General features: G+C 43.0%; 1 protein-coding gene across 2 annotated transcripts in view; it reads right to left on the bottom strand.

Annotated features, from left to right (window-relative positions):
- Nucleotides 1-27,943, bottom strand: part of SLC4A11 (solute carrier family 4 member 11) — a 97,522-nt gene that overhangs the window by 38,458 nt on the left and 31,121 nt on the right. The window contains exons 4-9 of one of the 2 annotated variants that reach the window (XM_063335877.1): nt 23,539-23,585; nt 18,603-18,834; nt 17,891-17,953; nt 17,271-17,352; nt 7,927-8,050; nt 4,473-4,679 (exon numbers count right to left, since the gene is read on the bottom strand). In XM_063335877.1, the coding sequence (XP_063191947.1) occupies nt 4,473-4,679; nt 7,927-8,050; nt 17,271-17,352; nt 17,891-17,953; nt 18,603-18,834; nt 23,539-23,585 (755 nt within the window). The remainder of the gene's footprint in view (nt 1-4,472; nt 4,680-7,926; nt 8,051-17,270; nt 17,353-17,890; nt 17,954-18,602; nt 18,835-23,538; nt 23,586-27,943) is intronic. The other variant, XM_063335879.1, reaches the window with a different exon arrangement.

The raw sequence follows: 27,943 nt of genomic DNA, 5'->3' as shown, positions 1-27,943 counted from the left end.
ATTGCCACAGGCAAGGGAGACCTCATAGATGTAAGGGAACTAAGACTGTCTACAAGTCAAACTCCACCACAACAGAACAAGCTTTAGTAACTTCATATAACCAAGCCATAATTTCTGCCCATTAAAAGACAGTAAGATCATTGTGAAAGGGTTCCAAAAACCTAACATGTTGTTCCCTTTTATGTCTGGTTTGGAGGCCTGCAAGGTGCAGTATGATTGTTTACACGATCCGGTGCTCACCACAAGCAATAAGGAGTTTTTCAGAAATTGTGACAGATGCTATTGACTTACAGCCTCCCAGCTCTCACAGCTACATCCTTACATAAAGCACATGGAAAGCGTCAGAGTAGGCAACACTTGCAAATGAGGCACCTGTCAGATTTTTTCCTGTTATCCTCAACTCAGAGTACACATATACTCTGAACATCAAATGCACCTTTATACAGTGATAATTACCCCAGCTGTCTCTAAAAAATTTCATGTTTGTTGCAGAACTAAACACAGAAGACTTATAACCTCTGCTAGGAGGGAAGCCACAGATCCAAAATTTACACCAACAGATCACCTCAAAACAGCATGGACATCTTCCTTTGGCTGGTTGTGTTGAAACTGATAAAAGCTACTGCTTTAGAAAGGACTTGACACTACAGTGCTCATTTAACAGACTACACCAACTTTGCCTTTTCTCATGGGACTCACCTGCTTTGCAGTGCCTGGAAGATCAGAGCAATAAGTAAAAGACAACAAGGAAACCTCTCCTTTAGAAGGAATACACTGGGCATGGCAAACACTAGGGTCTGGGGAGCAAAAGATACCTCAGAGGACCGGCTCCTTTATCAGTGACTATTACATATTTCAGATACTTAATTCTGTTGCATTTTGCCAAAACACCTGTATTACTTTAGGACAGTTTTAACTCTCAATCAGGGTGAAAAAACAGCAGACATTATCATAACATCTGCATTTTAAGCATTCCCGAAAAAGCTATGAGCTTAAACTATATTTGGAAGCGTATTTGGACATCAAAGCCATATGCACTTGAAAAGCAATTTAATTTTTTCCCCCCAGAAAGACATTCCTGAAGGCACAAGTCAGACAGAGAATCACAATAGCTTTAATAACTAATATGTTTACTCGTCTTCCTGCAGTGAGTATGGGGAAAACGATGCTTGGGGTATCTCATCTTCCAGGGAAGAAGCCACATGCTTGCTGCTGGCCCAGGGAGGGAAGAGGCACTCATGCACATTGCCTGTTTGTAGGCAGCAGTGAGTGTGCAGAAGAGAAAAGCACTGCATAACTTCTTGTTCCACAAGGCACTTTGAGGCGAGTTTGAAAGAAGGGGAGGCAGTGGGTTACACCCAATACCCCCAATTCCTTCATGCATTTATTTCTTGCATGTGTGCTGGTTTAGCCTAGGGTGCAGCATGAGGATGTCAAGCTAAAAATCTCACGAGTGGCTAAGTATGGAGAAAGCTGTTTCTGCTGTATGGCTCACCCTGCTCTTAATTTCCTCTCTGCCTACTAACTTCATACTCAGCTTGGGTTGTGTTACACTAAGAAGAGAAATGACCAAGTTTACTGACCTCTTTTGTTTTTACTTTTATTCCCCAACCTACCCACCACACATCTTCATCGTCTAACTCTACTCCAGACATGTTTCAGTCTGGCTTTTGCCTCCTGCCATCTTTTCTGAGCTTGCATCTCATCTGGTTTCCAAAAATCTTGGAAAGCATAATGCTGACACTTCATTCTTGCCTTTTTCAATTTGCTTCCTCATACACTCTGATGCTGGGCATTTCTTTGACTGTCATTCCCCGCTTCTTTCTTCTTCAGTGGGTCAAGTTTGGCTGACCCATTGGCTTTCCACTCCTGCTCATGGTGGCACCTCCCTCACAGCACTGTCGTCTTTGATTTAACATCCTTGGTGCTAGGCAGCCTTATTCAGAAAGTCTTTCTTTCCCAAAGTTACATTCCCCACCAAGTTCAAGGCTATTAGCCTTTAGGAACCACAGCTCAGGTACCCCAGCACCAAATCCTCCCTTCAGCCTCCATTCTCCTCCTGTTCTGCAAGTCCTTCCAGTGCTTTGCCTGTATTGCTCCTAATACACCAGGAGGGAAAGAGCATGCAAAAAAAATCCTAGACAAAGCTCATGAATTTTCTGCTCTCCATTTTACAAATCCCTCCAAGTCTCTTGCCATAAACAACCATTGTTTGGGTTAGAGACTAAACCAGTACTATGAGTTACACAGCCAATTAGAAAATACCTGCTCCAACACCACCAACCCTTTCTCAGTCCTCCATCTAAAATACTGGGAGGGTTGCACAACTATTTTACACAGACCAGAGACACACGCTATCCTTCCTCCTCCTGAGCCAACATAGCCCAGCCCTCTCAGCAAATCCACAGAGGTATCAAACCGACACAAAAATCACAGCCAGAAAGCATCAGAATCGTTAGGGGCTCCTCCATGAACCAAATCACAATTAGATGCCTCAGTAAACAAGAGGATTTCAGGCTGACTTAATTATGACTGAGTATGTAGCCTTGCCTAAATAATCCTCCGAGATGAGCCAAAGCAAACTGACTGTGCTGTAGGCACAGCATGGTATGCAACTGTCATGTTCAGTATTTCAGTAGAGGTAAAAACAAGCACTTGCAAAAATCCCACTCATACACAGAGCATTCGATAGGCCCATTTCTCTCCCATCACGACAGGGCCAAGGGAAGAAAGGAGGCAGATCATTATGTTATGAAGAGACTTTACCCTCCTGGCCCATCTTGAGGGTTCACTTGTAATAATACAGTAGCTCTGGATTAGGGTATTTATTTCACTGGGGGTGATTCACAGGTTGAAATTACACCCCTGGTCTCATATGAATTTGTGCTCCTATTAAATACTTCCTTTCTAGAAGGCCATCGCACAGGGCAGGCAGAAGGGGAGGAGATGCTGCTGAAGATAGTTCCTATGAGAGCTGAGGAATGCAGGTTATGATCTCAAATCAACCTCACTTCTCTAGGCAAATCTTTGCTTGCCAGGAAAAGAAATCTCCATTCCAGTTCTTAAGGTCTATGCTGGCAAGGTGAGGTGAGGGACAGCTTCTTCAAAGAGACATGAGAAAGCAGAGTTACTACTACACAGGCTACGTCTCCTGCGAGCTGAAGGATAAGATATTTTTAAAACAACTATTTACCAAATCCAGACCAATAATGGTCAATGCCAAGAGCAAGCACTAAAGAAGCAAGCATCACTGTCTACAGCACTGGCTCAGAGCCATCACAGATCTGCTTGGCCAAGACTGCTTGCCCAGCATGGCAAGTAGGAACACCACTTCTCAGGGCCAACGCCTACAAACTCAGTGTTGCAACCAGCCCTCCTGCTCACCAAACCACAGAGCAGAAAGTCTTCTACAGACATTTAAAAAGGGCTAGTTTTGCACGAGACAGTCAGACACTTAACTGCTCTACCAAAAAACCCTTTGAATGAAGTGCAAAGGGTTAAACACACTTTACCTAAATTACATTACTGCAAGTACTCCAAATACCACCCTTCTGAATGGCCTAGGTTTGAAGAGGGTTTCAGGGTTTGTTCTGCAAACTTGAGAGCGGGTATGGGGCCTAGCAAAGTTCAAAGGACTACCTATAAGCAAGGGGATTCTGCAGGAAAAACATGAGCTTTGCTCATTTCCAGATGTGCAGATCAAAACCCTTTAAATCTATTCCAGCGAAAAAAAAAAGTGGTAAGTTAACCAGCTTTTGCACTGTAGGCAACCCAAAGCTTTAGGGTTATTTCTAATTCAGGGACAGGAGCAGCAAGCTAGAGATGGCATAGTTTGTTTTTCAGGTACGCTGTCTGGTTAAAGAATGAATTTCTGAACGGAAAAGCGAAGTGATGACCAATACACAGGAAATTCCAGAAAAGAAAGCTGAATTACAGCATTTCCCTCGAACTTCAGAGCACAAAGCAAGTAACATTTTACAGAGCTACAGATCAAACAGTGAGAAGTCAGGCCAAGTACTGACAGGCAACTTAAATGAAATTACCATACAGGGATGGCCAAGGAGTCTTTTGGCTGCAGGAAAGACAAGCAGCAACTTCTTCAGAGACTTCTGATTGTAAGGATTAAGTACCTTGGACTGACAACACACAGTGATCCATTAATCCCACCCTTGACTAAGCATCTGGAATCAAACTCCTATAACCATTTCAACCGCCTACTGCTCTGCATCCCTTCAGCACCTGCCTCTGAAGTAGTTGTTTTGGTTTTTTTTTAGACTTACAGTAGGAACTGAGGAAGGTGGACATACACACAAGCAGCCATTTGTAGAAACTTCAGTACTGAGAGATTGCTAGGAGAGCCCAACGGATGCAAGCAGCACAAGCACTTCACCTCCTTACCCCAAAATCCTTGCAATTATGCATTTGGACCCAACTGAAGCAGGGACATGGCAGGAGATGTTGGCCAGCCTTACCTTGAGTGGCTTAGGACCGTGTGCCTTGTGTCCATCGCTCATCCCTGAAGGTCTCTGATTCACCACTGTCAACAAGTGGCGTTGGTGGACTAAGGCTTCCTTGAACTCCTCTTCAGTTTTGGTTTCTAGGAGTTTCTGCCGAAAGGTTATATCTGAAAACATAGTGGCAAAGGTCCTGCCCACTTCTGTGGCTGTTTTGGTACTTTTCTGAGCAGAAAAAAGAGAGACAGAAAAAACAACCCTTGTAAAATTATCTCCTTTCACTTCCAAAAGTTAAACCCACTGATTTGCTGCATTGGGCATCATCTGAAGAGCACGCTGCCTGGCTTCCAGGACTCCAGAGACCACCAATGGAGACAGGCACACGTGGAAGCTGCTGGAGATGAACACACCAACCACAGCAGGATCCTGTGAAGGCACCAACGGGTCCTGATCAGAAGCACTGATCGGTCTTAATCAACTTCCCAGGACTTGAGCCAAAGCTGAATCATGCTGAGCACTCATTTTATCCACAGTCTCCCTTCGAGGCTGCTAAAACTAAACAAATAAGAGTCTTTGCTATCCTACAGTAACTGAGCAATACTGCTACTGAGGTGGAGAGACACTGTAGTCAAGGTTCCTGCAGGTAGAAGTGTCCTGATGTCTTTTCCGGAAGATTGAAATTATTGTGCACATCTGCTTCATCAGCTTCCTATTTTCTGGGCATTAAAACTCAATTTGGTTGGTCTCTTCGGGGCAATTCTGACAGGACAAGTGGAGATTTAGAGCTCTCGGATAAAGTAACTACTGGCACAAAGGAAAGCATATGAAAGAAGCAGCTGAGCATGCACACAATCAGCACTGTGTATCTTCACCAAATGCCTGGAAGGGACAGGAGACTCAAAACATGTAAAAGAAAAAAGTGCCTATCTGCAGGCTTTAACATTCCTGTGAGCCACAGGCATTATCTCTAAGGGTCCAGCTTCAACAGTATCCAAGCCCACTTTCCTATTGCTCTAAGCAACTTGGATATTAGACACAAAGGGAATAGTAAAGCAGATTGAGCTCCCCATCCCTGCACAAACCCACCAAAACCAAGCTCTGCAAACCCTGACCTGCTCAACTGCTTGTACCACTTTGGTCAGGGCAGATAAGATACGTGCTAAAGCAAAGTTATGCCGAATCATAGCTCATTAAGAGCTCCTTTTGATGCAAAGTTTTAACCACTCAGCCTTAGCTACACTCAGCACTCATCATGCAGCAACTGCTCGAGACACCCAAACAACCACCCTCCTTTGGACAGCTTCCAAGCTGCACACATTACTGTGAAAAGTAGTAGCAAGTTACATGATTGATCTATATTAGTTTGCATGATTCATAACAAAGCAGATGAACAATTTTTTCATGAACACAACCATATAAATCAGAGCTGCCTGATGAAGAGACAGGGATACATGGGTGGCACTGCACTAGGCCCAAAATCATCACTAACACTGCACTTGCTCCACCAGTCACAGTGCCCTGCCTTCGCCTCTCTTCCATCACCCTCTCTCCATCACAGGGAGTGTCCCTTGCTAGGACATGTTGAATTTAAGTTTCTAGGAAAGGATTTGGATTTAAGTGAAGATAATATGCTCTGGGAGCTGCTTTTACAATTTGTAAGCTTGGTCCTTTCAAGACTGAACCAGCCTGGATTTGTCATCATAGGGGAGGCTTCTCCTTTCACCTCTAAGAAGCACTGGTCCGTGGGCTGGACGCTGCAAGGGGTTACTTCAAGCTGCCCAACGCTGCTCCCTTTCTTTGCTTTCCCAGAGAGATACGAAACGCTTTGGAGGAAGAGCACAGACATTTGCAAGAGAACAAGTTTTTTTCCATTCTCCATATTAGAGAAAGCCAAGGAACTGGATTCCTCAGCACAACAGATGCCCATTTTCTGGACTTCCCCCTCCCCAGCAAGGCTCATTTAATCTGTTACTGTCAGCAGGTTAATTATTTTAACTGCTGCACCAGAAATGCGTACTTAGAGCTGGCTAGATAAACTCATTTAAAATAAAAAGCATATTGGCAACTGCAGCTCTGCTTGGCCTCCACTCCCTTTCCTTAATTTGATGCTGTCCATTGGAATTGCAAACTTTCAGGATACAAGCGGATGCAGAGCTGTTCGCTGGGTGCTTTGCACGTAGCTGGCTGGAGATAAGCGAACTGCCGTACAATGAAAGAGATCAATGCAATTGCGTGCGGGTTCAGTTGTTTGCCTGCTGCTTTCCATAAGGAACATCAATATGTTTTCAGCCTGTTGGGTTTGAGATCTATGCCAAAAGCATTGAACCACTCAGTTAGGAAAGATCTGCCAGAAATCCTGGGAAATAAGGAAACACCAGTATTTCCATTTAAACAAGGGTGGTGGTGGAGGGGGAGGAGGCGGCAGACAGACCAGACCAGAGGGTCCCAAGGTCACACAGATAGCATTGAAGAGGAGGAAATTGAATCAGGATATGCCCTGTTTCAGACAAGGTCCCCAACCTCTCCAGCACCTCCCAGAAGCACAGACCTAGTAGCCCCAAGGTGTAAACAGCCAGCTTAAGTGTGAAAAGGTCTTGAGCTTTGAACCGTTCAACCATTAGCTAGAACACCACACCATCTTGATCAAGCCAGAGCTTTCTAGGAAGACAGGATGGTGATCCCCAATTGACCTTGATGTCCCCCCGTGATATTGCAGTAAATGTGTACTACTATGTCATTTGTTGGCCTCACCTACATCAAAGAACCAGTAAATACACTTGAGCAAGCTTTACCCTTGCTGCTTTCAGTGCCAAAAGCTATGAAAACACATCCCAAAGGACCTCAGCACGTCTGACCTTACAAGCACCCCAGGTCCCAAATAGTCTCACCCACACTTCAATAGAGCTCAAGTAAACCCACATTTTACTCTTGGATACATTAGTCCATCTACAACTGCTGCAATCACATCTGCAGTGGAACCGTCAGTCCCATCAAGAGAGCTGGCTGGGAAGCAACCCAGACCTCTGCAGTGGGGCATCAGCTGCAGACTCGCAAGAGCCCTTCACAAGCATGGCTTTTAACCAGGAACAGCATTCCTTACCCTCTAAAAATAGTGGCTAAACTGCTAAAGCTGGAGGGGGGAGAAGTCTATGGAGTATTACACGCATTATGGCTGTAGCTCTAGCAAAAAGCATATGGGGACAACAGACACACTTGATCTGCGCTCTTCTCCTCCCAGTCACGCTAGAGGCCATTCTCCAGTATGAGATGAGGATGTAACTGACTAATCTACCCTTCACGGACACTGTTAGAATAAGCCATCTTGACAACTGCTGGGAAGATCTTGGGTCTTTTTCCATCCCCTTATGTTTTAAAAATAAAATGTTGTCATTAACCCTCAAAGAAGGCCAAGGAAAAGCAATCTTGGGAAAAACCTCTGAAGCACCACAGCAAACAAGAGTGCAATACTCACCATTTTAGGAGGAGCCAGAACTAATATCACAAATCTCACTTCACAGGAGTTTTCACCCCAATTCTGAGGCCTCTCCAGGCGGCTGATGCAAACATGACGTCGCTGAAGGGACTTTATAGTGCAACTGTTAAGGAAGATACCATTGTTATACATGGCACTATGACACATGGCATGCTGTCTCCTGGTGTGCAAGGTTTATAAACAAACATTACAACTCTGAGAAACACAAAACTTTGTTGGTTGTGAAAGGGTCAATTTTGAAGCCTTAAACAGTGACTAAGTTGCTGTTAGCCCAATTCTAACTCTCTTGTAGAATTTGACATCCATGGTTTTATGAGAAAAAACTTTCAAGGTTTCAAGGTATATTCTCCCTCTTCCCTCATCTGCTTTTTAATAGCCCAGAAACTAAAAGACAGAGTGCAACATATGTAGTACTTGCAGTGCTAGAGAAGCTTCTACAAAAAAGCCCTCAGAAAAAACCCTAACACCTACGTTATTGGAAAGCAGTTTGCACTTCATTTCATTTCACCTGATCTCCCAAAGCGCTTTTAGAAACATTAAGGCAAGGTGCCAGACCAACGTATTTCCACTTCTTTTGCCCTGGGCAGATCTCTCTCTCTGAATGGCCTTCCCTGTTTGCTCTCAGCTGTTATTTTTCCCCTTTCTGGTTCAGGTGTGTTACAGAAATCAAGCTGACCTCCTTGCTCAAGATCTACAGAGGCTGTAGCAGGCAGGATTACTGGTCTGAGGGAAATCTTTGGCTGCAATCCAGCCAGCACTGCTGAGCGTATGGTGGCTGTTTGACTCCTGTAACAATGACTAGCCACAAGTTGTTTGAAAGAAACACAGAGATCATCTTTGGAGGCCATGAAAGACCAGGTCTGCCGCCGCCCTGGGATATTTAAACAGAGCTGTGATATGGGTAGCCATCATTTTTCCTGCTGTGAAACTCTGAAAAAGCAGCAAAGTGGCTTGGTGCAGTTGCAGAAGACAGCTAACACCAGCCTGGGCTGCAGCTCTCCTGTTCCCATTAAAGCCATCTACTACTACTCAACTCTTGTGAAAAGCACAGGTGAGATATGTACACAGGTTTTTGCCTATTGACACTGAAAGAAGTCTAGAAGTGCGTTTTCCTACCTCAGAGGTATTTTTTTTCTTTTTTTTTTTTTTTCCCCTCTTTCTGGTTCAAAGTCACTTAGAATGCTTGCTCCCCCTTTTATTCATCTAGCAAGGCCCTATCACAGTCCTTCGTGACAGTAGAATTCATCTCTCCTTTAACTTCTCTTACATAATCGTAGACCATATCTTTCCTTTTAACATTATTCCCATGACCATGCACCCCTCAGTAATGGCTCCTGAAGATCTTTGGCTGGAGATGTACTAGTCGGAAGCACATTACATTTTCTATGAAGTTCTTAACTTGCATTCAATAATCACACCACCAAGTATTTTCTTATTGAGTTTGACTCCCTGATCACAGATTGGAAGCAGTCTACTTACGCAAATTAATCTGACAAAGGCACTTGTCTGAGCACAACCCAACAGCTTAATTAGAACAATATAGGTCATGAGCAAGATGACAGTATTCCATTTATTTCCTAACTCCCTTCCACCACAGCCCCTTGTCTTTTGTCTACTTGAATCAGCTTTAGAAGGGAGAAAGATCAAGGCAGGTCCTAAGGTTAGGAATAAAATACCTTCTAAAGTAATTGAAAATAGAGCACAAGCTATCTTCTCAACTAAACCCATAGTCTGAATCTGCAACAATCCTTGTTCTTCCCTCCCAAGGGATCAAATGAGTACAGACAACACTGGTTTTCACAAGCAAATCAAAGCCCTCGGTAGCAATCTTGCTGTGGCTAGTCAGCATACAAGCCTCCTGGTGTTACAGTTCAACAAGCCAGTGGGGAAGATACATGAACTCCAGGCATTATACTAAATGGAGAACCTTCAAGTGGTCCAACACCTTCAGTTCTCTCAACTTCATCCACCTGAACTAGTCAATAACAGTGAACAGTTAATACACTATTAGCAAAAGTGACCCTTTTTTTGTGCTTACCATTTTCATACCTCAGCTGTTGAGCTCACCAACTGATTAAAAGGAAGGCTTTCTGGGCATTTTGAACATCATTTCTGTTCCAGAGATGGCTAGAAGCAGGTATTGGATACCTATTGCTCACAGAGCTGTGTTAACACTTATCAAACATCATCCCTTTCCTACCATGGCAGTACCTGACCTAGTAAGAAACTATGGAAGTGCAAAACATGGACAGAGAAAACTTATTGCAGGGCAAGGGCTGATCACACCAGCACATGCCTCAAAGCCTGAAGTGGGGCAGGATAGCAAGGCATGAACATAAATTTCCACATTGTGGAGGTACAAGTTACCAGCTACCTCTCAGCACTGCTGCATAGCAGTACCCACTTGCCTGCTTTCACCCCCTTTGAGTAAATCCAAGAACCAAAACCTCACAAAACCCCCAGAATTTCAGCTTGCTCCTACCCAAGGCAGGAAGGCCAACATGCTCCCCTGGCTACAATGTAAGTCATGTTGTAATATACAAGTTATTTAGAAAAATATCTGTTATATAGTACAATAATTGAGCAAGCCACATGGATTCTTCTGCAGCTAGCTTTCTTCCTGAAGTAACAAGCTTATGTTTCAGCTCCAGTAATTTGTCTCCAAGGCTGTGCTTTCCAGAGATGACAGTCCTGCCAACAGTGCCAGTCCACAGGGCTACAACATCACTTCAGCTCAACAGCTCCTTGGGTATGGACGGGAAAACTTGACTGTTCAGAAGGCTGCTCTTTGTCACTGAATCACTTTCACGTACAAGCTAGTTTTCCTAGCAGTGACACCAATGCCTTGTGTTTCTCTAAATCAGGAATTCACTGTTTCCTTACATTGAGGGACTGGAAAAGTGTGCAACAAGAGGACCTTGCAGCGCTTAGGCAGTACTGGAAGACTTAGCAACACTGAGCACATTCACAAGACACCAGGAAACCCACTGTCATCATTACCCATCTTTATCTGAAAATAGTTTTATCCCCAGTGCTGGAGTTTGAGACTTCTCACACCTATTAGACAGTTTCTCCCAACTCTTCTGTAAAGAGCTCTATTGATACCGTCACATGCATCTGAATTCCAGCATCACACCATTAAAACTGAGTATGGACCACTGAAGAATTTCCAGCCTTAGTTTAAGACAATGTATGGACACAATTTAAGTCTGTAATATCTTTACAAATCAGGCCAAGTTGGTTCAGTGAGGGTAAGCCAGATTTAAACAGGTGCCACAGAGAAGGTCTGACGCACCTAAACATTGCTGCATGGAGGTGCCTTTGTACAGAATGAAGCTTCTTCTACCCCAAACCTGGTCTTACTGTATTACAGCCGTTTGTTTGGGGACAAAACCCAACTGTCTCTGTAGTTATAGTGCAGGGCCAAGTCACTTCTGCCCATGCATCATTCAGCACCTCAAACTTTTCTTCAAATTTAAACCATTATTTAACTGATTCAAAACCTATTGCCACCAATGCCTAATTGCCATTATTTAACTATTCAAAACCTGTAGCACTTACAGCTCCTACTTTTGCTTTAATTCCAGAATACAGATACAAATATAAAACAAACTAAAACTTTAGTCCCTACTAGACTCATGCAAATATTTGTAAAGGACAAAAAAGTTTTGGTTCACATGAAGAAATCCCAAGTTATGCAAGACAGCAGGTAAAACTCAGCATAGTTCAGGCCAAGAGGAGAACCACTTTTAAAGTGAAGAGACTTTTTTTCAAGAAACACTTAAGTAAACTCCCACTAAGAAAAAAATTCTGAAGGGTAAATAGCCAAAGCCCCAAAAAACCTGAGAACTAACAAGACATTTTCAGCTGACTCTAAATCAAGTCTGGTTTGGCCAAAGCCTCCAAGTTCCTTTTTGGTTTGGGTTGAGCTAAATTTCATTCTCCTTTGGTTTGGCCAACAAGCTGAAAAATCTATTTTCACCCAGTATTAGTCACACAAGGAAATGCTGGGCTATGATTTAATGAGATGCCAGGTTGTGTTCTCAGCAATTTTATCTCAATCCTCCAATAATTGAGCTCATAAAAAGGGCATTTAAATTACAGCATGTATTGCTGTTTCGCTGTCCTCCTCTTTTCTTTCCAGGCTGCGTATCTAGTGGCATTGAGCATGGCACTCAGATGGTGAGAACTGGCAACGCTCCACCAAAATCACTGATACACCAAGTCACACACACCGCAGGTCTGCCCCACACCCAAGATGTTATCAGAGTAATAACACATTTCTCAAACAAATCATAAAAAGGGTCAAACTATGGAGACCCAAGAGAAACAGAAACCCTCTTTAAATAGGGCAAGAAAGGAAGTTAATTCAGAAACAAATTATCCCCTGCAGTAAGAAAAAGTGCCCGGCAGAGGTAATCATCTAGCCAGCCTTTTCCTGTCCCAATGCAAAATAACAATGACACTTCTTGTTCTCGTCCACTGCAAATAAATCTTCCTCCACCGAGCAGCTCCAGGCACGAGCTTTCAGAAACCAGAATTTGCAAGCAAGGAATGAAGCTGTGACCAGCAAGCCAGCTCACCCGCAGCTTGGCACAGGGCTGTTTCAGCAACAAAGTCGCTCCAAGCTGAATATTGTTTTGGACTGGTAAATGCACTTTGTTCAGCTCCAGAAAGACCCATCCTCTCTAGCAGTCAATCTCTTTAGTGAAAAGTATTTCCTACAGGTCAATGTGTAAGGATACACCTCCTCCCTCCTGTACACACGCTGCAGGCACTGAAACGAGTCATCCTTCTCTCCAACAGATATCCTTCAGGACCCAAATTCCTAATGAAGTGTTTGAATTTGAGAACTCCCTTTTCATAACACAGCAACTGCAAGATCTTCAGCTCTCCAGCATAACCTGGGACAACCCAACAAGGGTTGCTACAGGCACTTAAAAGAAAATTAATCAGTTCTTTGAATGCAAAGAACACTTGAGATGATGGCTGTAAATTTTCAAGAAGAGGCTCTTATTTACAAGATTCCAAATCTTGTAATAATTCCCCTAAAGGTTAATGTTTGTTTTAAACAGTTGAACTGTTTATTTTCCCCATAGTATCCCATTTTGCTCTTTGAAGAGGCACGATTCTGAGGAACACACAGTAACTGAAGCATCTCTACTTGAAGCCTATTCCACAGCCAAATCAGAAGTAACATGGCTTTTTTTACAGACCCACAAAAGCCTTTAGGTCTTGAAAAATCCTTAAACACATGAAGTAGGTTTTGCATTACTTTTGTTGAGAGATCCATAAGTAACATATTTCACACAACCATCGGTTATACATTAAATCTGAGAAGCTGCTGCTCTTAAACTTTACTGTATTTGAACAGCAGTCTTGCTTGATATCCAAAATAACCTCACAATACCTCTTTTTGAATGGCTACCTGGGTTTTTCCTGACTTAAACTCCTCCACAGTAATCATTGTAATTACACACTATATCGGAATAAGCAACTTTATAGAAACACGGGGCAGACAAACCACTAAACCACTCTTTGCTTACAGACAGGCTTCTTCCCTCTGTTTTGCCTGTTAAAACAGCTTTAGCCAATCAGTTGAATGCACTGAAAACAAATCCTTCACCAACCCATATGCCTTATCAATGCAGACAAAGGAAATGGCTCTTCAACTCCTCAATCCCAACTATGAAGCAGCTTGCTTTCATGTTTTTCTAAGGATTCAGCTTTGGAAGAAAGCAATTAGATATCTATCTCCTGGCAAGAAGAACACAGCCTGGAAGTTGAGATGCCTGGGGACTTCTACTCAGCTCAAGCAGCATTTGTTCAATAACCCATATAGCTGGTGTTTCTCCTAAGAGGACATCAAGGAGACAGATAAGCGGTCAAAGACAGCAATCAGTTAACAGTTACTTTAACATCCTTAGCATTAGGTATCCTTCACTATAAGGGAAAAAATAAAAATAAAAAAAACAGGCATTTGCATCTCCATTTGTCAGATAGTAAAAGAAAGAATTGGTGTGATAGGTCTTTGCTTCTGATGACAGCCACTTCTCCTTATACTCTCCATTGGATAAGAGAGGGACCTGCCTTGGGCTTTTTGAGCCAGAGCTGTGCAACACCAAAACCAATGGCTCTCACAGGGGCTTCTTCCCCACCTTTCCTGATCCAGACATGCAAAACATCCAGTTTACCCCGTCCAGGCTCTGGGTAGTTCACGAGGAACTGCAAGCACCCTCCTGGCAGAGTGCATCTACCTGCTGTAGTCATTGCATGCTGGAGGGGTACCAAAGTACCTCCCCTAAGATCCTACTAACAGCAGAGCTTCCTCATGCTAAAGAGCCGAATAAGTCTGAGGATAACAGTTCAGCACTCCCTTTTCCAGGACAGGTCTGGCTATCCCTCATCCCAAGTTCTCTAATGAAACAGTCAACCAGCAGCTTCACAGTGAAGTGGCAAGAGATCTCCATGCCAGTTTGTGTCTTGCTGTTCTGGCAAATGCTATGAATAGGAGAAAAAAAAAAAAAGAGTTGTGTCCATGGTTTCTAAGGTATAAGATCATGTCCTTGACCAATGAAGTTAATCTGTAACTCTGAAGATGTGCTTTCTAGTTAGAAAACCATCATGTACACATATACCTAGCAACCTTCGTTCTTCTAGAGCTGAAGACTGCTTGTTAGTGGGGTATGAAGTACTGCACTACTCTCAGTTACGCAGAATTTTACAGGAGGAGTTTTAAGGTTTCCATAAGCTTATGTACCCTAGTATGGCTTCAGCAAGATGAGGTTTTGGTCACTCTTGACAGTAATAAAAAAAAAAAAGCCTTAAAGCCTATTACGAACTAGAAGCCAGTTGTTTTCCTGGACTTCAGTGGAACATTCAAACCTTGAGATCTTCAATTCCCCAACAGTTTGTTCTGTCATGTGGCTATAGCCCAGATCCATATGGTACATCTGACCTTGCTGGCAGTTGAATAGACCTGAAACTGTCAGGAAAGCACTGATTCCAGCAGAAGCACAATAGACCTGAAACTGTCAGGAAAGCACTGATTCCAGCAGAAGCAGAATAGCCATTTCACCCTAGGTTTTTCACAATAAGGATAAGTCAGATAAGAAAAAGCAACCCTCTCTCCAGCACAGAAGAAAGACGGAATCAAATTTTTGTGTCAATTAGGAACGCTCTTTTGCAGCCAGGCTCTGCACAACTCAGTGAAAATCCTACATAAGTTTTTCTTTCTGACCCTAAGCTAATATTGGCTTTAATATTTCCCCCCAAAATCAGTGCAGAAGCAGCCCTACCAAAAGCGTATCTCTGAGCTGCTCTTCCTGATTAATGGAATCCTATCATGATACTCAAGCCTATCTCATCCACTAGTTAGTTAAGGTACACAAAAAACCATCAGTGCTAACTTAAAATTTAGCAAACAGTATAGACTAAATCCAAGGATAAAGAACAGCAGATATCTTAAAGGTTCTTCCCACTCATATGGAGAAATTTTTCATCAACAAATTCCTTTTACTTCTGAGTTTTTGAAGCTGTTTTGCAATCTGACTTCAAGAAAAATGTAAGATCTAAAAATATGGTTCACAATCTGTTGCACAATAGCTACAGCAGAAATACACTGCAATAATTAGATAATTATAGTTAATAACTCATCACTGCTTTCCCACCACTTTCTTCACCCTCTTCAGAGTAACAAAAGGAAGAAATAAGGAAAGTTTTGCACAAGACACCTTCAGGCTGTAAGCTTATTTTTCAAATCAAATCTTGTCATGGAAGCTAATATTACTCACGTGGATGCATTTAAAGCTTTGGCACACTTTCCACAGAAAGGCTGAACCTACCCTTTTCAGCTTCATGTATATAATCACAGCATCTGTATCATTACCTCTAGAAATGCTTTGTTATTAAATCAATGCTCTCCAAAGCCCTCCACAGAGCCATGTCACATGCCACAGTAGAAACTTCCACCCTCTACTCTTCCTACATTAGGATGTACATATCCTTATTGGATGCCATGGGTAGGATAGCAGCAAAGGGTACAAAACTACACAAAAGCTCTCTTGGATGATCAGTACAGGAAGACCGTTTTACTGTATAAACTCATAATCTTCTTCACGCAAACTGCTCTGTGCATGCCAGGCATAAGAACAGAGCTGACAGTAGCACACACAGCACAGACATTATCCAGTTAACTTCCTTCACAGAACAGTGCCTTTATATACAATAGTTACCTCTTTACAGAGAGACCACATTTTTCTCTTTCATAAGAGTTTAGAAACAAGAGTGAGGGGTTTTGTTGTTTGTTGGCTTTTTTTTTTTCCCAAATCATCTATTTCCAAGGCAGAATACTCTATGTTTTTTTTTCCAGCCATAAGCAGAAGATATGAGTAGAACTGCTAGTAGAAAGAAAACTCTTGACAGTTGTCCTAGCAAACAGGCTATGAAGGCTAGAATATGTGCACGCACTCCCCGAGCCTTTAGGCACCTATCCAACATACCCTAGTAATTTCTCTGGGAATTAACATATTTCTTGACAACTTGACTTAGAGACTGCATATGCATAAAGCAACAGACAGAAGTCAAATCGCATTGCTTTGGTTGGCTCAGTGACTCAGGTTCCGGCCTTCCTCTGTGAAGGGATAGTTTGGCTCGCCCAACGCACTTCACAACAACAATTTCAAAACTCAGTTTTGGTCAAGTGGAAGCTGGGGTGAAGCCACCACGTCTCATAAGTCCCAGATGCCAGAGTTCTTAAACACTGGAGCAGACCCTTCAGACAGTGATCAGTGTTGACAATTAATCGTGTCTGAATTAGTTGTCAGACAAAGTAATCAGTGTATAAATAGTGTCGGAATTTCTGACTTAAATTTTCAGTTATAAAGTTTAGATGTTTTCATCAAAGGACCTAAGAAATCTTTTGGTACAAGTTCCCAGACTTTGGCAGGCAAAGTAGTCCATGAATCAGTTTCTTGTCCCTTTCAGAAGTTCCTCTCATTAACATTTCTCAGTAATTAGCATTTTCTGGCTCAGATTTTTTTCAGCATTCTTAGCTTGTTAACACCAGGTTTTGATAGCATCCAAGAGCGTAATGCTCTGCAGAGACTGCGGTCACCTCTGCTCAGGCTTCTGCTTGACCATTTGCAAAGAGGAGGAGCCCAATGCTGAGACTGAGATCCTACCGGCCAGGATGCACAGATGGAGAGTGCACCACCATCCCAATTTACAAAGGCACATTTTGAACTGCTATTCTTCCCAGCAGCAGGAAGAGTTGTAAACTCTGAGCAGCCAGTGGATTTTGCTAATCTAACCCAGGTACTTACATGATACAGAGCCAGGATTGCTGATACTGCACCCCTGTGACTGTTGCCGTGACCCCCTGAATTGTATCTGATAAAAGGTGAACTAGGAAAAGAAGAGAGGGAAAAGTTACAGGCTGTCCATATCTTTGGTTCGCAACTGCAAATAACATTTTCTTTCAAATGGAAGTTGAATACTAAGACCAAGCATACTTAGTTATCTGCACAGCTGATTGATGCAAGGGCGGGGGGTGACAGAGAAAGATGGAAACATTTGTCCTGATGCTTTTGAATTTTGTCCTTAAACTATTCACAGCCTGGAAAGGCAGCTGTTTTCTCCTCCCAACATCAACCTACTGCAACATTAGATTATTAGATTAGCATTATTCAACACACACACAGGACTAGAAGCGACATTGTCTTTCAACTCCCCTGCCCTCTTCTCCCCCTCTTCCTAATTACCGTTCTCAGATCATTTTACAGCACTGCTTAGTTTTTCTTTATTGGCAGAAAGCCTAAATTAAAGAGATAAATGCAAAGCTTTAAGACAGGTAGGAAGAAGTAACCAAAGCATGAACATGCTTACTACATGCTCAGGACTTGACATATCTGTTAAACAAATTCACTCAGGCTGTGACAGTTACATTTGAGGTGCGATGTACAAGTTTGTATATTCATTCCTGTTGACTCTGAAACATCATGGGTGCCTACAGAGAAACAACGCTTAGTTAAGCTTCTTTACATCTTGGGTTAAAAGGTAGCGTTTTAGACTATGCTATGACATTTCCTGGTAGCTTAAAGGTGACATGTGAGCCAACAATGTTAGCTAGAGTTACCCTAGTTGATTTTCTGGAGGAAAACAAACTGCCTCTCATCCCTTCCAATAGGCTGGGAGCAACATGAAGGCTCAAGCACTCCCCAACCAATTACTCATCCAAAGCAGTCAAACTTCCCCAGCCTGTGTGAATTCAGATGGAGAACCACAAGGCAGAGGAGCCATTTCTGAAGGGACACCCCAAGTGTCTGTTTGCTGAAGAGTACAGGACACTTGTCTGAGGACAAGCACACCTAATGGGTCCAAACAGACAAGACATTCAAGTGCTGTAGACCTTTCAACCCCAGAGAACACCACTACGTGTCATCTTAATGAAACAGGGGCAAGACTCCACCAAAACATAAAAATCCCAGAAACCTGAGACCCTTCAGCCTGGGTGATATGGAAAAATAAACCCCCAATCTCTAATGCAACATGCAAGTCTGGGCACCATGCAGTAGTGAGCATTCAACACACCACAAATGAAAAAGATAACAACTAAACGGTAACCCATAGGCAAAAGCAAATCAAGAACTGATTACCATTCCCTTCTCGTGGGGTCCCCGAATCTGTGAATAAAGTGCTCATGATTTTTTCAAAGTTGCAGCTTGGCTCCATGTTTTCAGGATCTTCAGCAAAGTGTTTCAACATCTCTCGAAGAACATCATCCAAGGAGGTGGCTGTTTCATCAAGGATGATGCTGGCTCTGGCCAAGAACCCATCCAGGTCTCGGTGGGCTCTGACTTCTTCCTCAAAATTCTTTAATTTCAGGTACTGTGTTAAGAAGAGGTCAGAGCGTTAGACAGCTGCACAGCAAAGGCCTAAGATCTGTGTAGCTCACAAGCAGTTTTGTTGAAGTTACTGCCACCAAACCAATGATTCTGGAATCACTTTGACTATTCAGATCACGTTATGGAAGAAAAGGAGTTTTATGTTATATCATTAATGCATTGAAGGCCTGCATTTTCAAGTCTTATCCTAACAGAGTCACCATAGGTGAATGCCTATTTACACCCTAACACAGAAAGAAGAATAAAAAAAATAAAGTTTTGTTGCCTAGGATAAAGCACAGAAATTAGCCTAAAAGCAAAAATGCTTAAGGTAGCATTTAAAATCCTCTTTAGGTTTAAATAATTCAAGAAGTTTGCTGAAATGTGGGAAAAGATTTTTGGAAGAAATGGACTCCAAGCTCATCAGTGTGAAAAAGTTACCAGTATGCATCTCAGTGCAACCCGACCCAGTTCTTCTCAGGGCGGGAACCATCTCTCCCCGATGCTCCCAGTTAGGAAGCCTGAAGGGGTAGATGGGGAATGCTATCCGGCCCATCGCCTTTTTTGACACTTCTTAAATTTCTATTGTTCCCATTCCCAAGGAAGTTTTCTTCCTTTGTGCATAACATCTAGCTTTGAATCAACATGTGATAGGAAGCCAAAAAAAGACAGCAGAGGCTGATACTGTCTCAGCTCTCTGCTGGTTCCCTCTGCTGTCCCAGACTTGCTGTCCTTGAGATAAAAGAAACAGCCACACTGTATTACAGAACCTCATCTCCTTTCTGTATTTGCAAGCTGTGAAGTTTGTTAATTGGATGATCAAACTACGAATGCCTTTTTCCCGTTTCACAGTCCTTGGAAATACACACACAGTCAGCACTCACAGTACTGGTCAAGGAGGACTGACAGTCCTGTCCTCTCCTTCAACAGCTTAAAACTGAGAAAGTGGGAACTGCACTTTGTTATATGGATCTTCCTTCCGATAGAAAACCAGCCAAGCTTGAATTCATGTTGTTGAGGACCAGATTGTCAAGATACATTTAAACCCTCAGATCCCCTTAAGCTCAGTAAACTCCACAACCAGGACCTTGGCACATTGCCCCGCAAGTTACAGGACTATCTCAGAGCCTGACTCATGGATCCCCTCCTCTCACATACCCTCTCTACTTTTTCCATTTATAGCCTAGACACAGGGGGGAAAAAAAATACTAATATCTCACTAATTACTGTAATTATCACAGCAACTATCAAGTTGTCAGTACACATCCATTGCAATTAGCACTGTTTTACTTTGCATCAATCACTTCTTACACAGCATCCTTGAGAGGGAGGATTCTCTGAAGGATTTTGGCTCCCACCCACAAGGCTTTGTTACCACCTGCTCTTGGGAGAGGAGACGGTAACACAACTATGTTACAACTCCTCCTAAAAGAGGCCATATAACTACAAGTGGCCAAGTCAGTCTCAAATCATTACTGCATGAGAGCAAATTAAGTCACCTATCACCATCTGTAACACTGGTGTTCATGGCGTCACCACATGACCAGCCACAATCTCCCAGAGGTAACTCATTTCACAGAATCATAGAATGACAGGAGATGGAAGGGACCTCTGGAGATCATCTAGTCCAATCCCCCTGCCAGAGCAGGGTCACCTAGAGCAGGTTGCACAGGAACGCGTCCAGGCAGGTTTTGAATGTCTCCAGAGACAGAGCTCCACCACCTCTCTGGGCAGCCTGTTCCAGTGCTCTGCCACCCTCCAAGTAAAGAAGTTCCTCCTCATATTTAGATGGAACTTCCTATGTTCAGCTTGTCTGGCATGCAGAATCCAACCCAGAATGTAGGTTCAAACGGCAAAGAGGCCAAATGACCTAGACAGGTTTTAACAAGGTAGATAGCAGAGGAGATACCCATAGAGGTATGAAGAAGGTTAAGAGCATCAGGAGTGACATAGTCCTGTGCTGAGGAGCTTTCAAAAAGCAAGAGCTTTCAAAAAAGCAAGAGGGGCTTCGTCTCACCAACTTCCCCCACACATGAAAGAAGCCACCAGAAGCAGAACAATAGAAGGAAAAAGTTGAGGCATAGCAGAAATGAATCAAAGGCATTCAGGAGAGGGCTGTTATCTGCCCACAGCATCCCAATCAACACTGATCCTCCAGTGAGCTGTGCATGACAGCATCATTTGCTTGTTGTGGCAGGACAGTGCTTTCAGTGGCTTACTGCAAGTCATCTCCAGCTCTGACACAGGCTTCAGACAATGCCTTGTGTAAATCACTTTCCACACCTCAGTCTTGGTTTATTCCCCTGCTTTTGGTCCTTTACAGGAAATAAAGATAGCTATTGCCCCTATTATCCCTCCCATAACAGTGGGGAAGATATACACATTAAACATTGCAAAGCAGCCAGCCACCATGAAAAGATATAAATATAATCACTCCCTGAGAAAAAACAAGATCAAATTAGTGGCAGCACTGCTACAGAAACACCTCAGAGATAGCTCAGAACAGAACTGTTCTAGTCAGGACACCCGCTGGTTTCAAGAGAGATTAATCACTGCTCCTTCACAAATATTTTTAGCTAGATAGTCAAGTCACACCAGGATACTTCATGCTGCAAACTGCTTAGCAAGGAACCCAAGACAGCTATCCAACAGCCATTTTAATTGCATCGAGTATCCTTGATTGCAAAGCTGCACTTTGCATCATGGCAAAAAACAGAGGCTGTCATGCCAAAGGGGGAACACATTGAAACAGCCTCTCCTGACTTCAGGTAGGCCTCTTGGCAAACCACCATAAGACAAAGTTCCACAGCTCTCAACACTCATCAAGAAGGCCCCAAAAAGCAAGTTCTCTGCTGGGTGGCTGCTCTAGATACCACCTCCACTTGCAGACACTGCAAGAACCTTACAAGAAGGGCATCCAAAAAGCATCTCCTTAGCAGAGCTCTACCTGTGCTGTGGCCATAGTCACTCAAGGCAATTCCCTCAGAAACACACCATGATGGTCATTAAATAGTTCAAACCATGTCAAAAAGCTTCTCCTTATTTATGCCTACCAAGTGCCATGCCAGATAGCAACTTGCCAAGACACAGATTGCCCTTCCAGCTCTCCCAAACAGGTACAAGAACCATAGGCTACCACCAGAGATAAGGACAATCTAGCAATGAAACATTTTCTTCTAGCAATTCCCCCTTCCCAGACACATGGAGCCATCTCCTCTGTGACTCAGGTCCTAATTTCCTTTGCATTTGAAGTGCAAAATTTCAACTCGTCGTCCCTGGAGGCAAAAACTGGCAATAGCATCTTCTCTCAAGCCCTGCTAAAGCATGCTAGCTCTCTGGTATGTGTTACTCAAGAGCACACTAAAATGCTCAAGCATGAACTATAGGTCAGAGAAGCAGGAATCCTACAGCTCTGAAAAGGAAAAATAAAACAGAAAAGACACTTATGTGTTAGCAGTTTCCAACTATTTCTTATCAGAGGCATATCCTGCATTTGGGCTTAGAATTTGCACTTTAAGTGATTAAGTTCTTAGGTTACTTTCAGTCAAGTGTATACGACTTAGAGAACCTTGGCACTAGTACTAGACAAGACAAATTATTGACAAAGACGTTTCCATTCCTGAGCACAGAATAGCTTATTTTAACTTCTATGACTTAATACCAATGTTTGTGGTGTTTTGTGGTTTGGGTTTTTTTTTTTTTGGTGGTGGTGGGTTTGTTTTATTGTTTTTTCTTTAAACTTGAGGGGAAGGTTTCTTCTACTCTTTTCCTCCCCCTACTAATTCAGCCAATGCTGAAATACCTTTTCAGGATTTGAGCCATCTTAGAGGTGTGAAGGAAAGCAGAGTTAGAGCTCTCCGAGCTTCCCTAAAAAGCCCCCAAAGCTTTGGTATACAGATTTAAGAACCCAAGTTACAACCTTCAACAAAGCCCATACTATATGATTTACCAGAATCAGTGGTGCTACAAGTTTTCATGCAGACAGCCAGCCCCTCCAACTGGCAGACGAGGCAAGTCAAGACAACTGAAAGCCATGCCTCACAGCCCACAAGACCAAGACGGCATGTAGTATTAAGTATCAACCCATTTCCACTCAATATACTTTCTGTGTACTTTCACAGTTGGAGGTTTGTAGTAATACAGCCTATACAAGGATGGGTTGTTTTTTTTTTTTTGCATTTCTACCTTATTGTTATTGATATACAATCTCAAGAGCAAGTGTAAACCAAGCGTTGTTTCCTAATCATACTCCTAGACTGTGTTTCCAGGGAATTCATTCCTGCTGAACCTTGTGAAGGCAGATCTGATTAGCTGGAATAAACAGGAAACCAAGTCACAGCGGTGTCTATTGGGTGTTTCTGCTTTCGGCTCGAGAGGAGCTCAGCAGTCTGAATCTCTACGGTATATACTTGGATCCCTTTGCAGGCAGCTGCAGAAGAGAAAGTGATTAATTAACCCGTCAAGGAATTGTCTGGGACAAAAAGCAGTGGAACAATCAGAACTACAGAGAAATTGTTTGGAGAACAAGTAGCACAAGGCCTTTACGGTTTAAATAGAGACAGAGGAATTCAAAGAAAGACATTAATACGCCTTCTGTTTAGGCCAGTAAAAACCACCTTCCCACCCCCATGGAGTGTTTCAAGATCCTTTTCTCTGCTTCTAGATAATGAAAAAAAACACAACTCAATCACATGGCATCCCTACTTACCTTCCTTGATGTGTGCAGTAACACGCAGCCGGCACTTTCATTTTCAGCTGTAAAAGGGGGGGGAAAAAGTCATATCAGAAAAGTGTTACTATTGCAGCTACTTGACAGGCAACAGGAAACAAGCAGAAGGCTTAGAACAAGGTGAAGTATTGCCCTTTTGGCAGAGGATGATCTCTAGAGAAAAACAGAGATTCAATTTTTACAACATTTCCCATTTTGGAAGTGTCGACCAAGCGCATAAGCGGCCTTTGGCATTATCTTGTGGCTTGCAGCCTTTTCTGTTCATGTTTGGGTTTTTTTTTTTTCCAGATTCCCTACATATTTTAACTCTTCACTTCTCCCCCCACCTCCCCAAAAAAAGTCTAACTCATAATCCTTTAGGTAATCATTTAATCCGATGCATCGTTGTTTGATAGATTGAGGCTAGGACTGCATGAGTCACGCTCGTTTGGAAACCATTCTTGTCCTCGTTAAAGAGTCAACAATAACACCCAGGCACTTCCAAGGGAGCAGGCTGCGAGAGATCGCACGCAGCGACTTGAAGATGAGCACATTAATGTCCTGTCAACTCACCACGCTGCCTCCATAAATCTAAGTGTAAAGCAACAGAGCTCTTGGGAAAGAAAACTGCTGTTTAGAGACTATTAAATGTCACTTAATATGCACCTGAGATACAGGGACAGGGGTACCTAGGAAGTTCCCAGTTCAAACATTCAAGCAACAATATTAACATTTTCTTAGAGTATCTATGAAGTAATTTTTTTGGTATAATCTAAAAAAACCAAATAAAACATAGTGGGTTTTGCCACAAGCCTACTCCATACTGCTTGCATCCAAGACAGCTTCTCTGTAGTGTCATTACTACCACAGATACTGTCTGTGCATCCTTCTCCTTCAAAGTCCTCATCTTCACACTCTTCAAGAAAACCCACAAGACTGAGCTGCTACCAAAATTAAAAATGAAACATACGAACAGTTTTCATTCAAGTGAGCGCAGTGACAGCATGGAAAAAACCCACTGAAGACCGAAAACTTTTCCAGAGGCCGAGCTGTGGAAAAGTACAGAGATGTAATACAGTTACAGCTATTCAGATGAGGTTTTTGCTTCCTTTCCAGATCTGGACTTTCAAATCCTAACCTACAAGAACTGCTGTAATCCCATTTCACAGGCTGACCACACACACAGGCACCTTTGAGCCCAGCCCTGTTACTCTCCAAAAATAAGCTGATGATACAATTCACAGTTCATGCATTCATGACAATACAATGAAAACACCAGAATTCTAGAAGAGTAATTTTTTGCACTCTGAAAGCTGCTTTAACCAAAACCATCCCTGATTAAACAGGAATTCAAGTCACATCCACAACAGGGTTAAAAGGCTGCAACTCAAAACTGGGAGCAGAGTCGACTGCAGTAGAGAAGAGGGAAAGGATTGCCCTTCTCTCCCACTAAACAAAATGGTTCAGAGGCTTTGGTTACATCACCCGACTTCTTCCAAAGTTCACTTGGATGCTGTGCCTGTGATTAAAAGCATCACTTAACTAGTCAAGTCTGCTGGTGCGACAGTCCCAATTATTACAAGCTTTGACACATCTTTTGGAAAACACAAGCTGTTTCATCTAAAAATGCTATTTATTATTAAAAAGCAAGCACCCAAATAAACTAAAACATCAAGCGTTTTCCCCAGGCTCTTACATTTGTAGTTCTCCAACACTCACTTACTCAACTTACAGCCTAATTACACATGCAAAAGCATGCTGGAAGATTTGGAAGCCATAAATATTCATTGAAGAGAAAACATGTTTTGGTTTTTCTGCTCTTGCAAGAGATAGCTCTAGAGAGACAAAAAACACCCACAACCCTGAACAATAACAGCCACGTGCTAAAAGAGAGATCTGCATATCTGCAGTCTGTCCTCACGGATACATGCAAAACACAAAAGAAATTCATGTTGTCCTTTTATCATGCAGCAACTCTTGGTTCCTCTTATCAGTTTCAAGCATGTATCAATCTTGGATGGGCACCGGAGTGCTACTTTATCAACACAAGTAAAAACATTTAATTACATCTGTTGGACAAGGATCTTTCAAACTTCTCAAAAAAGCTGTTCTGGGTACAGAGGTGATGCTTTGGAAGGCCCAGAGCCTCATTCATCATTTCATCCAAGAAACACGCCACTCAGACTTGAACCAGGGAAAGGAGACAGCTGGATATGGCCAGCCATCCCGGTTCCGGGCTGTTATCTTAAAGGCCCACTTGAGTGCTATAACATTACTTAGGGATAGTAGCAAAACCACTGGAACATGAACAATGGGGGGAAAAAATACACAGACTTCCCAAGTGCTGTTCCGCCTGGCTTTTGAACCACCCATTTACTTACTGAAGGGGAACCCACTAGACAACGCAGGATAAAAACCTGCATGAAGTTGCCCGTGACACATCCATTGGGAGATAGCTTGGCTAAAGCCCAAGACCAACCACCCCCAGCCTGCCACCAATTTTTTCCTCCTTCATGGAATTACCACTGCTTCCCTCCAGTTATGGAAGAGCTGAAAAGATGCAACACTCTTGACCCCTGCGCCTCCATGGAGAAGCCCTCAATGGGGAAAAAACGGATACAGAAAACCATGGATTCCCCCTCTACTAACAAGGAAGAAATCATCCATCGATCATCAGTTATATCTCACTACCAGGAATAACAACTAGATTTCACACCTGAATGTCAGGATTAAACATACTTAAACAGAAAGAAGAGGTCAGGGTCATGTAAAATTTCTATTTCTATTTTTGTGGTCCTCCTTGCTGGTCAAAGCAGGCTGCAAAAGTCTATTTTAGGCAAGCTAGCTAGCTACGGGCATTATTGTCTCTGTCCTCACACATAGTTAAAGTAGAGCTGCCAGGGGTGGATGACCTTATCTGATAGGCTGTGCTCCAAGTTCTGACCAGGGGAAAACCAAAAAGCCAGCAACGCATCTCCGACATCCCCTGGCAGCCACATCAAGGCGACACGCATATCCCGAATTTCTAGGATGTATGCACACAAGCACGCAGCATTACCGAATACGCTACAAGCTACTCACTGGGAGGTCATTTCAGTTGTAGCAACACTGATAAATTGCAAACATTAGACGTACACTCGTGGCCTCATGTCAGCGCATTCAGAGCCCTGCCAGGGCACTGTGGCAAACCTCCATTTTTTTATTTCCCACCATTTGCAGAAGAACAGGACCTGTGCAGCTTTGACAGGAACATGGAGATTTAGTACTTGGACACGAGAAATGCAGCAGGTAATTTATTTACTATAGTCCAAAGCGATTTCATCCCCTTACATAACATCCTTGAGAGCAACCCAGAGAAGTGAAATTCCCTCCCTGCTTCCCCTCCACCCCCTGTTAAGATAATGACATCTTCTACACAAAGACAACCCTGAAAACAAATCTGTGAAAGTCATACGCCGAAGTTTAAGGCTTTTCACCTTTTGCCTCAAGAGATCTCCACTTAAGATCCCCTCTCCATTCCTTCCCTTGTACAGGTCCCCAGTGCTGCCCTTAATACCTGAGAAGGCCCAAAAGTCTTCAGAGCAAATCCACCACCGGATGTCTGCAGCATATTAACACCATTTTTCTTCGGGATAAAGGAGTGGAAATTGGAAAGCAGGAACTTTTTGGCTGTGCAGGTGTCACTACATGTTACTTTAGATCTATATGCACTTCCCAAGGCATCTGCATGGTAGATAGGCTAATAAATCGGAGCAGAATACTACATTAGCACTTCCATGATTTTCTCAGAAAAATATCAAAGATCTGGCACGAGGTTTAAGGTCTGACTTCATCGGGTTTTATTATTAAAAAAAAGCTATTTTATCTGGACATTGGTGATTTCTTCAGGGGTCTGCGCAAATCTAAGCCTCAATCACTTGTGCTGAACCACACTGCGAGCAACAAAACCTTCTACTTTGAGAATCTGTTGCCATAAAAAAATAAATAAATAAAACACATCAGCACATGGCACAAAAGGAGCTTGTTAGGAGCAGCGGAGAGGCCTCTAACTTGTCACCGGCAGAGAGGGATTGCACAAGCAGGATCTCAAAGGGATCCTTTGCTTTGCTGTCCTGCTGTGGCTGTGCCAAGTCTGGACTCACCCCATCAGACTTGAATAATTTCGGTTAAATGTTATTTGATAAACCAACATGTACCAACTACCCCACATCCCCATGATAGCGTGGTGCGCTGACCTGCAGCAGAAAGCCTAGAATCAGCTGGGTTCATCCCTCTTAAGCCAACACCCAGGTTAAAGGCAGGTGGAAATAAGCAAAAAGCTGCAAGTTTCTAGAGCAGGCTGGAAGGAGCAGGCAGGGTGGGGAGGAAATCCTCACCTGAGTAACGCTCAGCACAGACATCACAA

The sequence above is a fragment of the Chroicocephalus ridibundus genome, chromosome 5 (assembly GCF_963924245.1).
Source record: "Chroicocephalus ridibundus chromosome 5, bChrRid1.1, whole genome shotgun sequence".
NCBI lineage: Eukaryota > Metazoa > Chordata > Aves > Charadriiformes > Laridae > Chroicocephalus > Chroicocephalus ridibundus.
This window is presented reverse-complemented; position numbering and strand designations above follow the sequence as displayed.